The sequence below is a fragment of the Danio rerio genome, chromosome 11 (assembly GCF_052040795.2).
Source record: "Danio rerio strain M-AB ecotype USA chromosome 11, GRCz13ab, whole genome shotgun sequence".
Taxonomy (NCBI): Eukaryota; Metazoa; Chordata; class Actinopteri; order Cypriniformes; family Danionidae; genus Danio; species Danio rerio.
The window spans coordinates 32,974,501-32,989,803 of record NC_141031.1 but is presented as its reverse complement, the minus strand read 5'-3'; the positions used below and the strand labels follow the sequence as shown (position 1 = coordinate 32,989,803).

Genomic DNA, 15,303 nt, shown 5'->3' with positions numbered 1-15,303 from the left:
CATTTCCTGAACATTGACAGTATTCGGAATATTTTCCAACATTCTTTAGCATACCTTCCTTTGTGTTCAACAGAAGAAAGAAACTCAAATAGGTTTGTGACAAGTGGAGGAGTAAATTATGACAGAATTGACATGTTTGAGAGAACTATCCCTTTAAGTGTAGTTTCTAGATCATAGATCTTAAACTCAATTCCTGGAGAGCCGCAGCTCTGCACAGTTTTGCTCCAGCCCTAACACAGCTGATCCACCTAATCAAGATGTTCAAGACTACTCCACTGCTGCATCCCAATTCGCATACGATCCATCCTAAATAGCATCCTAAATTGTATTTGAGAATAGAATTAGCGCATCCCAAAGTGTTTAAAAAAAAAGTATGCCAAAGGTTCCCAGATGGGTTACTATTTCCAGTAAAAATCTTAAGTGTAGAAGCATCCATACTCTAATCGCTGATATTGCACACAGTACATTGCGTGTTGGATGTGAGGCTTCGGTAACGATGTTTGTATGACTGTTTATTAATATCTAGCCCAATGGAAAGTATTTAAATCACATTTTCTGTGTTATATTTAATCTGCAACAACAATGTCAACTTATATTAAGACATGTTTGGACATTGACATCTGAATGCAAAGACCTGAGGAGATTTCTCTGCAGGAAAGAGATTATCCTGCTGCTGCTTCTCCAATAAGGTAGGAAATTAAATATGACAGAAATGTGGATGATGTGCGTAAGCTTGCATACTCTTCTGTAACACACTGAAAAGTATATACTTTTCCTTCACAAAACTGTGAATTGGGACGCAGCAGTGGAGCAGTCTTGAATAACTTGATTAGTTGGATCAGCCATGTTTGATTAGGGTTGGAGCAAATCTGTGCAATGCTGCGGCCCTCCAGGAATTCAGTTTGAGACCTATGATTTAGAATGTTGCTACGTGGTTGCTATGGAAGTTCAGGGTAGTATTAAGTATGTTCCAATGGTGTTCAGTGTACTTCTGACAACAGGAATTAAGTTTGTAACCATGACAAATGTACATTTCCGGTGCACACATGATGTTAACAATGACAAGAAATGCAATGCAAATACACCAAAGCTTGGCACTTCACAACATCTTGTACTGTAAACAAATGACACATCTCTATTGTTCTGTTGCTTGAGCATTCCTGTCTTTGCATCTCTAGTAGAGCTGCACAATATTGGACAAAACTGCCATTGCAATATTTAGTTTTTCTGCAGATATATATTGTGCGATATTAATGTAATTTTTATTAAATAACAACTCTTCTTGGAACGAATTCACAATTTTACATTTGTAGGGAGAGTGTAAGGAGTTGTTTATTACAAAGTATAATAAACAAATTACACAAATAAATACAACAGAACAAAGACACAAATGAAAAAGAGCCAGTGCTTTACAGATATACTGTATTGAGGTAAAATATCAATGTAACAAAATCCAACTATGTAATCAGAAGTAAAATAATAACACAATTAATACAATTAATCTTTGTTAAAGCTACATTTTTTATCATTTCTTTTGCCCAAATGGTTTAAATTAGCTTGAAATCTTAAACACTTACACTTTGTTTACTCAGAGTTAAACTTTGCTTGTGTTTTGAACTGTTTTCTGGTTAATTATAATCAGAAGTAATTGCAAATTAGATTCTGTGCTGTGACTATTGCATATTGCGGTATCAATGCTGAAATGAAATATTGTGCAGCCCTTATCTCTAGTATCTAGTCTCCACTTTATATGCATTTTTCTCCAAATTACTACATCATACTAAGACAACATCTGAAAATGTGTTTTTGAAACAGTGTTTGAAACGGAAGTTCTGAGATCTAAAAGTCACAGAGTTTTAGGTTTGAATGATGACCTGTGAATCAGATTCTATACTTTTTATGCTTTTATATTAAAAGGAATTTGCCTTCAAACAATCCAGGGGAATTTGATTTCCCAATTCATGACTCTTTTAATACCCAGATTAAAGGGGCACATATTTTACCCCTTTTTTAAAGATTTAAAATAAGCCTTTTGTGTCTCCAGAATGTGTCTGTAAAGTTTCAGCTCAAAACACTTATCAGATTATTTATTATACCTATCAGAAGTTTGTAATTTTCAGCTCTGAGCATCTTGTAGCTGTTTTTGTTGCCTGTGCCTTTAATGCTAGTTCTCCCCACCCATCATTTCCATGTGCCTGTCAGAGTGTGCCACAATCTCCGCCTCGGCTGCGTCAGATAAACAGCAAAGCGACAGACATGAAAGAAGCAGATCTCATGTAATATTTGTAAGAAACACTACAGTAAGAACTTTTCCAATTATTATTATTTGATGTATTTGTTGTGGAGTTGCAACGATACAAAGTTGTCATTACAAAGTTAATGCAAGCACACACACACACACACACACATGCAGCGCACATTTAACTAGGGCAGCACGATAACAGAAAAAATTATAGTTACGATTATTTTGCTCAAAATGGTAATCATGATTAATAATGACGATTATTCTTTTGTGTGTGTATATATATTTGGTTATTAAACTTCACAGCCACAAATGTACCCACAACTTGTAATAAAATTTGTGCGGGGATTAGAAGAATCAGATACTTGTTATATAATTTCAATTTCGATTCCTTTCGTCCAATTTCTGCATGCACATTTTTAAATCGCTACTCTGCCAGAAACTTCGCCCCTGGAGAGCACCTTTTTTAAAAGATGGACTGATGTGCTCAAAAGAGTGGCTACATGTGGTGAAGAACAATGGCAAAATGTAATTAAACTAATAATTTATAAAGCAGAGTGTCATGACCAACATCTAATCAAACATTGAATTAAAAGAATGAATAAAAAAAACACATCGAATTAAAAGACTGTTAAGTTCAATGTGCATCCCTCAGGTGCAACCAACAAGAGTAATGCAGTAAGTGCATTATAGTTGAATCGTGATGAGCATGATGAGCAGCTCGGTGTTAGTTTTTATTTAAATACCTTGAGGTGACACATTGCATTCTCTCCACCTCCTCATTCATAATCAGCGGGACGCGCTGCTGAGACACGCAGGAGAGACAGTTTTACACTCCGTCATTAATAATCTTAGCTTTTGTATTGGAGTCGAAAGAATATATTAAAGTAGAATGTTCTTTTAACAGTCCTGATAAGTTTAATCTTTTTCTTTTGCAAAATTCCTTTCATTTCTCTTCTGCAAATTAGATTTTTTTTTAAATCTGCTTGAATCTTTTAAAACCGAAAGCAGTGCCGGTCAACTGGTGTTTTTCCATAAGATACACCTTTGTGAATGTTTTATTTTATGTGTATAGTCTTTAATAAGAAAAAGACGGATACATGTGTTGGATGACTGCTTTTTTTGAGTGTGCGATCAATTCCTGATCCTTTGCATAAAGCTTTTATACAAAAGATAGCTAATTTAATTACTTTCGACATGCTACAATATTTGTTAAATGAATGTTATTTAAAAAAAGCATATATACTTAATAAAACTGTAAAACAGAATAATGGTCTTATCGGAAATAAAGGAAATTAGTTATCTATTTCATTATTAATGCATAAAATAGGCTAGTCTTTTTTTTATAAATTGAGTTTGATTGCTCTGAAACCTTTTAATCACATTTTATTTTCATGTAAGTAATAAAAGTTGCATCAGATTGATGAAAACGAACCTGAATACCAGCGTGAATGGTAATTTTTTTTTACATTGAGACACTTGGATGCAGTGTCTTTCGTCTACATGACTGGCAAACGCTTCAGAAAAAGAAACTGCTCAATCGGGGCGAATATTTGGTTAACTTATAAAAAAAAAATGTTGTTTGGTTTAGTGATGTTACGAATGCATAGGAAAATGCAAAACAGAATTCTCCTGAGCTCATTAACCCACTGATGACAGCCACTTTGTGATGGCTTTTAAGGAGGTTAATGAGGTTTGTTGTGTTACCTTGGGAAGTTTGGCCTGAACAGGAGCAAAGTCTACCTGATCAACATTGCATTCCTCAAAAAAAACACTTGCAATCTAGACACAGTCATTAATATTAGTCCATCCATTAAAATGACGGCTTGGTCTTTATACTGTAAAATCGCAACTTGCATTGTACTTGTACATGACATGACAATAAAGTTGAATCTAATCTAATCAATATTTAATTATTGATCGTGGGTCACAAATATCGTTATCGTGATAATAATACGATTAATCGTGCAGCCCTATGTTTAACTTTGCAATGTTTTTGCACACCAAATGTTACAGGATAAATGTTACTGCTGTATGAATATCAGTTATGTCATTGTACAAAATAAACCTGATTAAAAGTCCACAAACAGGGATTGAAGCGTCTTCTTTTATAATTGTACAGATAGGCTGTGGTGATAAAGACGGTAAAATTGCTGTAATTCATTACAATCATGCACTGTTTTAAAAACGTTTCTTTGTAAAACTCATTCTTGATCACATTTGATGATATTATATGATCACAGAAAGCTGAACAGAACTTTTAATCCCAGTTGCTTTGCGCCTGTCTTGTTGATATGATTATACGTGTTACTATGGAGACATGTTAATACACGGCTGTCAATCAATTCGGTGGGCAAGGAAACTGCACTCCTACATCACGTTGCGGTGGGCCTCAAAATGGGAAGGATTTGGATCCTATTTTAATGTCAGGAAATTTTAAAAAAGAGATCACTCTATCACTCTAATATGACTGTGGACACACTATACCTACACACAGTTCTGCCCAAACAGCTTACAAAAGATGATTTTAACCATATTTTTTTTATCTTGTTTTCAGAAATAACATTAAACAAGTTTTTACTTAAAATAAGCAAAATAATCTGCCGATGCAGCAAGCAAAAAGTTTACTTTCAAAGCAAAACCCAGACTATTTAGCTTACCCCATTGGCAGATAATTTTTCTTGTTTTAAGGAAAAACTTTTCAAACAAGAAGGAAAAAAATACTTCAAACAAGACAATGTTTTTTGCTCATGTCGAAAATGTTTTTGATTTAAGAATTTTGAGATATTTGGACTTATGAACCAAGTCAAGACAACAAATCAAGCCAAAAATCCTAAATCTGACTGCTTAGAAACGTTGACAGCAATAGTTCTCAAAGCTGCATTATTCAGTCCAGTGCAGGACGATTAACACACCGTCACCAATGTCACGTCAAGGGTTGAGGTCTTGTAAAAAAAAAAAAAACACTAATAATAATGGAAGAGGCATGAGCAGAGATGCATGCGGAGACAGAGGCAGATAGATAGACATAACACTGAGGCACAAATCTTTGCACTAACACACACACACATACACACAGCAAGAGGGAGGGAGAGAATATTTGTGTGGGAGGAATTTAAATGGTGAGAGTTTCAAAAAATGTTCCACCGCATTCATCTAGTCTAGTGACACACACACTAGAAAATAATGGCGACAAGGACAAATAATCATGCTCCGCACTCCTAATGTCACATCTAATGGATATATCAAATCTACATTTTTAAAAAGGTTCTGCCCTTGATGCATATTAGCGCTCATGTTTGATTTTTTTCATGCCTTCTGGCTGTACAGATGAAAGATTTGTTGTCATGTTTCAGTTTTTATCACCTTCAAAAGCATGGAATAGAAAGTGCCTATATCAGGGCTTACCCGAGGAGCAGTTCAGGTGAGCGGTACCACCTAGTAGCCACGTACTCGGTATAGTTGGCATCGCTACCTTCAGACAGATTTCGGGCAAAGCCTAAGGGGTGACCGGTCCAGATCAAGACATATAGAGAGAGACGAAGAAAGAGAAAAGATATCTGAGCAACATTCAGAGACCTTAATTAAACTTCCATATTCTTTTCCTCTAAATATAAAAGTCTTAGAGAGAAGCCTGTGGAGTGAGTCATGCTCAATTTCCGTATCAATCAGTGTGTGCAGGCAAAATTGAACCCTGAGTGAATATATACATTCAATCAGGACCACAACCTGGAGGCTACCAAGTACAATATGTGATTTATCAGGTGCCGAGACGACAGCCTGTGTTTTGATTGTATCTTATAGTTACATAATACTACCCAAGTGAAACATATTGTCAGGGAACAAGGCGGTAATAACTAAAATTATGCTTAAATTACCCTTAAAGATTGCAAATACAACAAGTAGCTTACTATATTTAGGCTACTGGACAATTTCAGTGTTACCTAATATTGTTAGTTTAGATCTTTTTATTACTAAATATGTTGTTGTTGTTATACAAATATATAAATATAAATATATCTTTATATAAACTGTGTTGTTAATTTGTGTAACAGTATCAATGAATGAAAATATGTAACTAATTATATATTATTACAATTATACTGTATATATATATGTATTTAAATTAACATAGCATAGGTGGTTTTATCCTGCATCAAACCAGTAAATAACTTTTTATAAGTAATGTAAAAACAAATATTTAGTATTCATTTATAAAATTCATGACAATAATAATAAATAATAGTTTTGTAAATTGTAAATTACATACAAGTTTAAAAGATATAATGACATGATAATATCATTTAATCTTGATTATACAAGTAATAATATTTATACAACAGTTCTGTCTGGTTCTTGAATCTGATTGGCTGATAGCTGTGTGATATTCTGCCAGTAATAGCACTCACCCAGCCTCTTAACCCTTAACCCTTGTGTATTTCTCCGCCCACATTCAGTCACAAGCAGAGACACTCTACAGTATGACAAATATTGCTGATTTTGGACATCATAATGTACTTTTGAGGCTTTTTTTAGTTAGGAATGTAGTTATTTAGATTGCAACTATGCAGTTTATTCGTGATAGTGCCTTTTTTCACTTGCCTTTACTTGCCTTTCAAAATATTCTTAATTTCTGTGAGACTTTCGTTGAGAAAAGATTATGATGTTCATACACAAATTGGCGACAGATCGCATAATAAGCGCTAAGAGAAAAACAGTGTAATTACAGCTAAACAAATCACTATTAAACAAGTAAATAACCTTCTAAGTCAATCTCTCTGTTTTGTATGCTGTCGTGCTGTATTTATACCATACTATAATTGTGATCTCCCGATTGCAATAGAGAAATATTGTGAGATATCTCTGTAGACTGATGCCATTTCATGCTGTTCAGCCTAATCTTAAAATGTGAGCAAAATCACCTGTTTTGTCATAACTTCAGACATTACTGTTTTCTGCTGTTCTGATATCAGCTGCAGATGTGAATGAATGGCGGAAGAAAGTAGTTCCTCTTACAAAAGGGTTTTAAGACTCTTCATGTATGATTTTCCTTTTATATACACGATTATGCAGTCAAACTGTTGTATAAACACAATATCAAATTCATTGCAGGCCACTGTGGCTGTATATTTTCACCGGTGGGATACAAAGGCACGCCTATTACCAGTGCTGATATACAGCCACATTGCATTGCTACTTGTGTGATATTGCTCATATTTATTTAAGATAATATAAGTGTTTGTTTCGAAACCAGAGCAGTTTTTATGTACAGAAGCATTACATCAATGACAAAATAATTAAAAAAACAAACAAAAAAACTCAACTCAAAAATGTTATCAAAAGATAACATTTGATTAATTATATTAACCACAAATTATAAATATATAGTAATTATATCAATAACAACAATACTACCACTACTAGCAATAATAATAATGCTACTAATACTAATATATTGCTACTTGCAATATTGTCATTGTTTGTTACAAGCGTGAATATTTCTTTCCTCTTGCATTTCATGAAATCTGAAACATCCCAAAAATCAATGTAGAATGTGCATTGCACAGAAAGAGCTCTGCCACTCAAACCTTTGCGTACAGTGTGATTTGGACAAATGGTTTAACTCCTTTCCACTTAAATCCAATTTCAGATGATTTTTTTTTGTGTTTGTTTTAAGACGTCACCGTGGGACTTATGACGCCTGGAAAGGAGAACCGAGCATTCAGCGAGAGATCAGTGTGAATATGGGGGTGGCGGGTCCTGAATCAGACGAGTGTAAGCCTCTGCTCACCGAAATCACACAGCTTCAGGATATCATTGGCGCTGATGAGGAGATTCTCAGGCTTGATATCTGCACATTGGATCAAAGGAGATGGAGATTTTTTTAGTAAGCTCAGTTTGTGTTTACAACACCATTTTGTACACATCCATACAATTTATCTATCCATCTATCTATAGTATCTATAGTATCCATCCATCCATCCATCCATCATATCTACCCTAATATCATCATTTTACAGGATTTAATTATCAGCCATTTATAGTATCCATTCATCCATCAATGCATCCATCCATCAATCAATTCATCCATCCATCCATCCTATCCATCCATCCATCCATCCATCCATCATATCTACCGTAATATCATCATTCTACAGTATTTATTCATCAGCCATTTATAGTATCCATCCATCCATCAATGCATCCATCCATCAATCAAGTCATCCATCCATCCATCCATCATATCTACCGTAATATCATCATTCTACAGTATTTATTCATCAGCTAGTTATAGTAGTTATCCATCCATCAATCAATTAATCCATCCATCCATCATATCTACCCTTATATCATCCTTCTACAGTATTTATTCATCAGCCATTTATAGTATCCATCCATCCATCAATGCACCCATCCATCACTCAATTCATCCATCCATCCATCAATCAATTCATCCATCCATTCATCCATCCATCCATCCATCCATCCATCCATCATATCTACTCTAATATCATCCATCTACAGCAGTGGTCACCAAACTTGTTCCTGGAGGGCCGGTGTCCTGATAATGTTAGCTCCAACCCTAATTAAACACACATGAACAAGCTAATCAAGGTCTCACTAGGTATACTTGAAACATCCATGCAGGTGTGTTAAGGCAAGTTGGAGCTAAACCCTGCAGGGACACCGGCCCTCCAGGACCAGGATTGGTGACCCCTGATCTACAGTATTTAATCATCAGCCATTTATAGTCTTCATCCATCTATCCAGCAATCAGTTCATCCATCCATCCATCAATCCACCCTTCCATCCATCCATCCATCCATCCATCCATCCATCCATCCATCCATCCATCCATCATATCTACCGTTATATCATCATTCCACAGTTTTTATTCATCAGTCATTTATAGTATTTATCCATCCATCAATTAATCTATCCATCCATCCATCCATCCATCCATCCATCATATCTACCCTAATATCACCCTTCTATAGTATTTAATCATCAGCCATTTATCCATCCATCTATCCATCAATCAATTCATCCATCCATCCATCCATCCATCCATCCATCCATGCATCAATCCATCCATCCATCATATCTACCCTAATGTCATCCTTGACAGTATTTATTCATCAGTCAACCACCTTAATAGAGTACAACTAAGTTCCACCCATGTTATTATAAAAGTTTGTGTCTCTGTAAACCACATAAACCTGTACACACTTCCACACCTGTATATATCATTGTGTTTTTTAAGTACAAGTTACTTTAGCAAACCTATAAACTATAAAAAGTAAAAAAAAAAAAAAGATATAAACACTGTCATACCTCTGTGGACGATCTCATTCTTATGGCACCAGTGAATAGCTTTGATTAGCTGAAAGATGTAGCTTCGTACTTTATCAGGCAGTGCACCATTGGGCAGTTCCTCTAATAACTCCAGCATATTCTGAAATACATTTCAAAACATCATCATCTTTGACAACATTAAAACAACATTTAAAAAAATCTGGATTTGGAGGAGTTCAATTCAGCCTCTCTCCGATCCAAGGGGCTCTGCGCTGGGTGTGGAAAATCAAATATTACTCCGCAAAATCCCCCGATTACGATTGGATAAGATTGGCTATTAAAATTTGGAAATGTGCTTCAACCAGCATACTAAGAGTCAAGGAAATTAATAAAAATAAATAAATTAAAAAAATGAAAGTAAAAAATCTGACCTTCTCCACATATTCAAACACCAGGTAGAGTTTTCCCCGTCGACGGAAAGCCTCTTTCAGCTCTACGATGTTGTCTTGTTTGAGCGTACGGAGCATCTTCAGCTCCCGTAACGTCGTCTCTTTAACTTCCTCATTCTCTGTGGAGACACACTGGGGGTTAGAGAGGATTGAGAGGGTGCTTGTGTTTTCTAGAGTAAAATAAATGTGTTTTGGAGCTTGCAGAGGAAGGTGGAATAATAAAGTCTCTTCTCATAAATATGGTACACTTTGGTGTGCTGTCACCTTTTTAAAGTATTAAAGGTTCAAATCTTGTCTTTTTGTTGAAATAAACATCTTTAACCCCTAATACTTTAACCCATAACAATATTTTGATGTTGCTTGATGCAAAAATGATTGAAGATTGAAACCTCTACCATTATTTTGTTGCCAAGTTTTGTTTTTAAGATCATTTATAAAATAAATAAGTAACCACTGTAGTGTTATTAAAAATATAAAATGTACTTCATTAAAAAATTAAGACTATAAATCTGTTTTGAATTTTAAATGTATTTTTACTTGAGTAAAGCTTTTTTGTTTGTTTTATTCTGTAAATGAAGGATATGAACACTTTTTATTTAGTACTTTGGGTTAAGGTGGTTGGTGTGGTTTTGATTTATTTTTAGTGCTATTTTCATTAACAACATTTCACATTTCCTCTCTGGTTTCCTGCATTTTATTAGATGTTTTGGGCTGTTTTTTTTTGCATACCTGCACCAGCATTAAAGGTTATCTCAGTTAAAGGGATAGCCACCAGCTATATCTACTAGGATCAGGGAGGATCAAGTGGGGGGCCGACAATTTCTATGTGGTTATGAACAAACATCTCATCCAACTGAGTGCAGTTAATGAACTCTTTAAAGTCCACTATATGTTCAACTTGACCTGTCATTAATTTCTCATTTAAGACTCTCACAGAGTTTTTGACAGTGAACATCTTTTATGGGTTTAACTGTTGCATTTAAGGTGCATCGTTAAAAATGAAAGCTTAAACTTGTGGATCATTTTGACTGTTTTTTTACTTAATGCAAACTATCCTGTAATGCAATTAACAAAATATATACGACTAAAATACATTTAAATATCAACCTAGGTATGTATGAACACTCTAATGAACACTATTATTAACACTGAGTGTAGTTTTAACATTTTCTCCGGTCAAATAGGGATATGGAGTGGAAAACACAGAGTTAACTGTGAACACTAGTGGTGTTTTTTTAAACATTATGCAAGTGTAAAAAAAATATCTATTTCAAGTGTAAATTGAACTCAATTTATTGTGGACCTATATAAACACTGAATATGTGGTAATTTTCACACTTTGAGAGTGAAATTAACATTTCACAATTTGCTGTGTATAACATTTTTGACAGCACATTACCAATGTTTCATACCTGAAACCACAATATTGATTTAAGCACAACAAATAGCATTTATTATTCTTATTAAATATTGTTATTTTAAATTTAATAAAAGTGTTATAGAAACCTTTAGAGCATAAAACAAAAATTAATGTATTAACATATGTATGTATGTATGTGTATGTATATATATATATATATATATATATATATATATATATATATATATATATATATATATATGTGTGTGTGTGTGTATATATATATATATATATATATATATATATATATATATATATATATATATATATATATATATATATATATATATATATATATATATGTGTGTATATAGTTGAAATCAGAATTGATGACTAACAGATTCAGGAAATTTCACAGTATGTCTGATAATATTTGTTCTTCTGGAGAAAGTCCTATTTGTTTATTTGTTTTATTTAACCATATATAAACCATTGTTATACAATAACTTGCCTAATTACTCTAATCTGCCTAGTTAACCTAACTTAGTTAAGCCTTTAAATGTCACTAAAAACTGTATTGAAGTGTCTTGAAAAATATCTAGTCAAAAATTATTCAGTCATCATGGCAAAGATAAAATAAATGTATAATTAGAAATGAGTTATTAAAACTATTATGTTTAGAAATGTGTTGAAAAAATCTTCTCTCTGTTGAAAAAAAAATAAACAGGAGGGCTAATAATTCTGATTTTAACTATATATAGGCAGATAACTGATATATTAGCCGATAAATACAAATATTTATAAAGCCGATAAATACAAAATGTTATATTTTTTTACAGTGAACAACTAATTTATTTTAAAAACTTCATAAAGGTTTGTACAGAACTTAGAGTAGCATACTCAAAGCAAAAAAAAAAAGATTATATAGATCTATATTAATGATTTCACATAAATCAGCATGCCAAAAATAGATAATTTCCTTTTCTTTGTATAGCAAATTAACATGCAACTTCATTGTTGCATTAAAATAATAGATTAAATAACAAAGCGAGAGAGAAAGCAATTCTGTACAAGGACATAATCTATCGGCTTAAAAATATTGGCGTAATTTAGATATCGGATCGATAATGATAACATTAAAAACAGCATTTATCGGGCGATATTGATATGGCCACTGATATATCGTGCATCCCTAAAAAATAAAATAGCTACAATGATTTCAGATAAAATATTTTTATACAATAATTGCATAAGAACAACTAACCAAACAGACAGTTTTAGTCTGAATAATGAAGTCTGGCAGGTATCAATGTTGCTGTAGCTCATTTCAAAGTCTACAACTGGCAAATTGCATGTATGGTAAAACGGTAAGCATTCAGTTGTATCCTTTTACCTTCACTGTCCTTGAACTTCTTAATGGCCACAAGCTCTTTTGTCTCCTGCAAAACAGATATGTAAATCAGTTTGAGCTGTTTCTCAAACACACGCTTTATTAACAAGCCATTAATGGACTCGACATGTAAATCAAACAACTGAGACTCGCACAAAAAAGAACTAAACCTTAGACAAACCACTTCCCGGTTGCATCAAATAAGCCACAATGGTGTATTTTCATGACAAAGGCCCTGACAATCCTGCTAAATGGAACAATGCGCCTGTTTTCAAAGAATAGATCATCATTTTATATTGGGATGTCTAATTATTAGGCGGAAGTATAGCATGCACATATTTAGCCATGTGTTCAGCAGGCCTCGCGGTGGAGAAACGCTCACCCACTGTCAGTCACACAGAGTCCCTGTCATCTGTGCTGTTGGACGAAGCTGCTTTTTCCTATCTTTATCATTCAGAGCTCTCGATTTGCTCCCTTCATAGCAAAAGCATTCACGCTAAGATCACGCTAGCTGCTAAAACCCATCCATTTATCACAATTGTACACAGTAAACACACTTAGAACAAACTCCAGACAGTCTTCTAGACCACGACACCCATATAAATAGATATTGAACCATCATTCTTCTGTACAGTATGTCAAAAGCCAAGACTGTGTTATAACTGCCAGCCGCTAACAACTTTGATACAAAAAGAAACATCTAAATTGTCATTGAAAGTTTGTGAAATAAAAGAAATGTGTTCAATTATTGCTATCAGATGATTATATTATGTTTATGGACACATATGCTAATGTGTTTTTAAAGGGGACCCAGACTGGCCTCGGTTTTGTGCGCGTCCCACAGTTGGGCAGGCGAGTATGATGTAACCGTTTTTTTTTCTGCATCAGAGTTTATAAACTGCCACTTCTGGTCCAACACAGGCTACAACTGCAGCCACAAACATTAACTATGCTTCAAAACCATGCACTTTAGATATGCTTAAAGGGCCGTGTCAGCAGGGTGTTTTAACACCTCTAGTTTGAAAAAAGTCAGAAAAGTGGGTGAGTCTAGCTTTGCTTAGGTGGGAATGTCTAGTGGCGAAAGAGGAAAGGGTTTGCATGCAAAGGGGGAGTTTCTGTTTGAGCATGCGCTGATTTTCACAGCGGCATAACAACATACAGAAGTGGGGAGAAAGACAATGACTATGTTTACATGGACGTCAGTAATTAAATTATTTGCCAAGTTATTAATTTGTCAACTTTAACTGCAGTTTGGCACTTTCATTCAAGAAAATTCATGCACATCCCCTATGACAAGCGTGATATTGGATGTGAGGAACTGCAGGAGAAGTGTTGTTTTAAATGAACGTTTGATACTGTACGCCGTATGGGAGAAAAAAAAAAAACGCTGCATTTCTCTGTAACTTAGATGCACTAGGTAGGTAGCGTCAGAAAGTTGTGTGTGTATAGACTATCCTGTCACAAAATGCAGCGAAAATCCTACATGTCGATAATAATTTGATTAAGGTGTTTACATGTTTACATTCAGAGAGCAGCATTTACAGCGCATCATTCAGTCCATAAAATTCTAGTGATCGTAACATACTGTAAACTTGAACTGAAAGAGTACTGCTGACAATACGAACTAACTTTGCTTCTGAATAAGAAGAAGAGTGGCAAATCCGGATTTCACCATTTCCAGATGCGAAATGCTCTCAGGTAAAAAATGTTCCTTACAAACATATTTTTGTCGCATGTTAGCAGACCACTGTAATCCACATGTGAGTCCAGCTGCGCTCTTCTGGCGGGGAATTGAAAACAAAACCTTTGTTGCAGCACATTTATAAACGAAACACTGATGACCCATGTCACCAAACAATTCTTCTTCTTCTAATTGTTTTAATTTCGGTTGGCAACACAACGTGGCGTCTCTCTGCCATCTAAACAATGTGAAAGGTAAAAACAGTCTTCGAAGCTATATCATGCATATTGATGAAGTTGCACCTCATACACAAAAGAGTGCGCTGATTGATTCAAACAAAGTGTATCTCTTGAATTAATAATGAAAGCTCAAAGACGTCATGTTGTACCCGCCTGTACAGGCAGCCAGTCTGCATGCTGAAATTCACACAAGGATATAATCGCCGTGACGTAGCTTCAAAATTTATTTTCAAACCGTAAGAACAGATTTGTCTGAAATAATGATAAAAACAACCAATTTTCATAATATATGTGTCCTAATAGTGTTTTTAGCAATGTGAGACAAATATATGACTGTCAACATCTCAACAAATGTGTTTTAGTGCTTTATGACCCTTTAAAGTCATAAACACAAATCGAATAAAGAGTATTCCTATTTTAGTCACGTTGTTGAGGTGCAGTACAGACATATAGACGTCATAATCAAACTATTACCGTCATGTAGGACTTATAAGCCCTAATGTTTAAAATCATATATAAAATACTATTTTCCATTCATATATAAGCAAAATATTTTGCAGTGTTTGCATGTCATTTACTGCATATAAATCATTAAAATGGAAGTAAAAAAAAGTTCAATTCATTACAAGTTTTGCATTTTGTGATT

General features: G+C 34.3%; 1 protein-coding gene and 2 long non-coding RNA genes across 11 annotated transcripts in view; 2 read left to right on the top strand and 1 right to left on the bottom strand.

Annotated features, from left to right (window-relative positions):
* The window catches only part of cdkl5 (cyclin dependent kinase like 5), a 71,271-nt gene that overhangs the window by 20,812 nt on the left and 35,156 nt on the right, over positions 1–15,303 (bottom strand). For 8 of the 9 annotated variants that reach the window (NM_001145768.2, NM_001130771.2, NM_001442587.1 and 5 more), the window contains exons 4-8: positions 12,741–12,786; positions 9,970–10,106; positions 9,578–9,698; positions 8,034–8,093; positions 5,651–5,741 (exon numbers count right to left, since the gene is read on the bottom strand). The exons of the other annotated variant lie outside the window; for it this stretch is intronic. In NM_001145768.2, coding sequence (NP_001139240.1) covers positions 5,651–5,741; positions 8,034–8,093; positions 9,578–9,698; positions 9,970–10,106; positions 12,741–12,786 — 455 coding nt within the window. The remainder of the gene's footprint in view (positions 1–5,650; positions 5,742–8,033; positions 8,094–9,577; positions 9,699–9,969; positions 10,107–12,740; positions 12,787–15,303) is intronic. 9 annotated transcript variants of the gene reach the window in all.
* The window catches only part of LOC147834847 (uncharacterized), a 337,793-nt gene that overhangs the window by 299,798 nt on the left and 22,692 nt on the right, over positions 1–15,303 (top strand). The window lies entirely within an intron of this gene.
* Positions 1–15,303, top strand: part of LOC147834848 (uncharacterized) — a 48,581-nt gene that overhangs the window by 29,111 nt on the left and 4,167 nt on the right. The window contains exon 2 of the long non-coding RNA XR_015502735.1: positions 7,920–8,129. This is a non-coding gene — a long non-coding RNA (uncharacterized LOC147834848). The remainder of the gene's footprint in view (positions 1–7,919; positions 8,130–15,303) is intronic.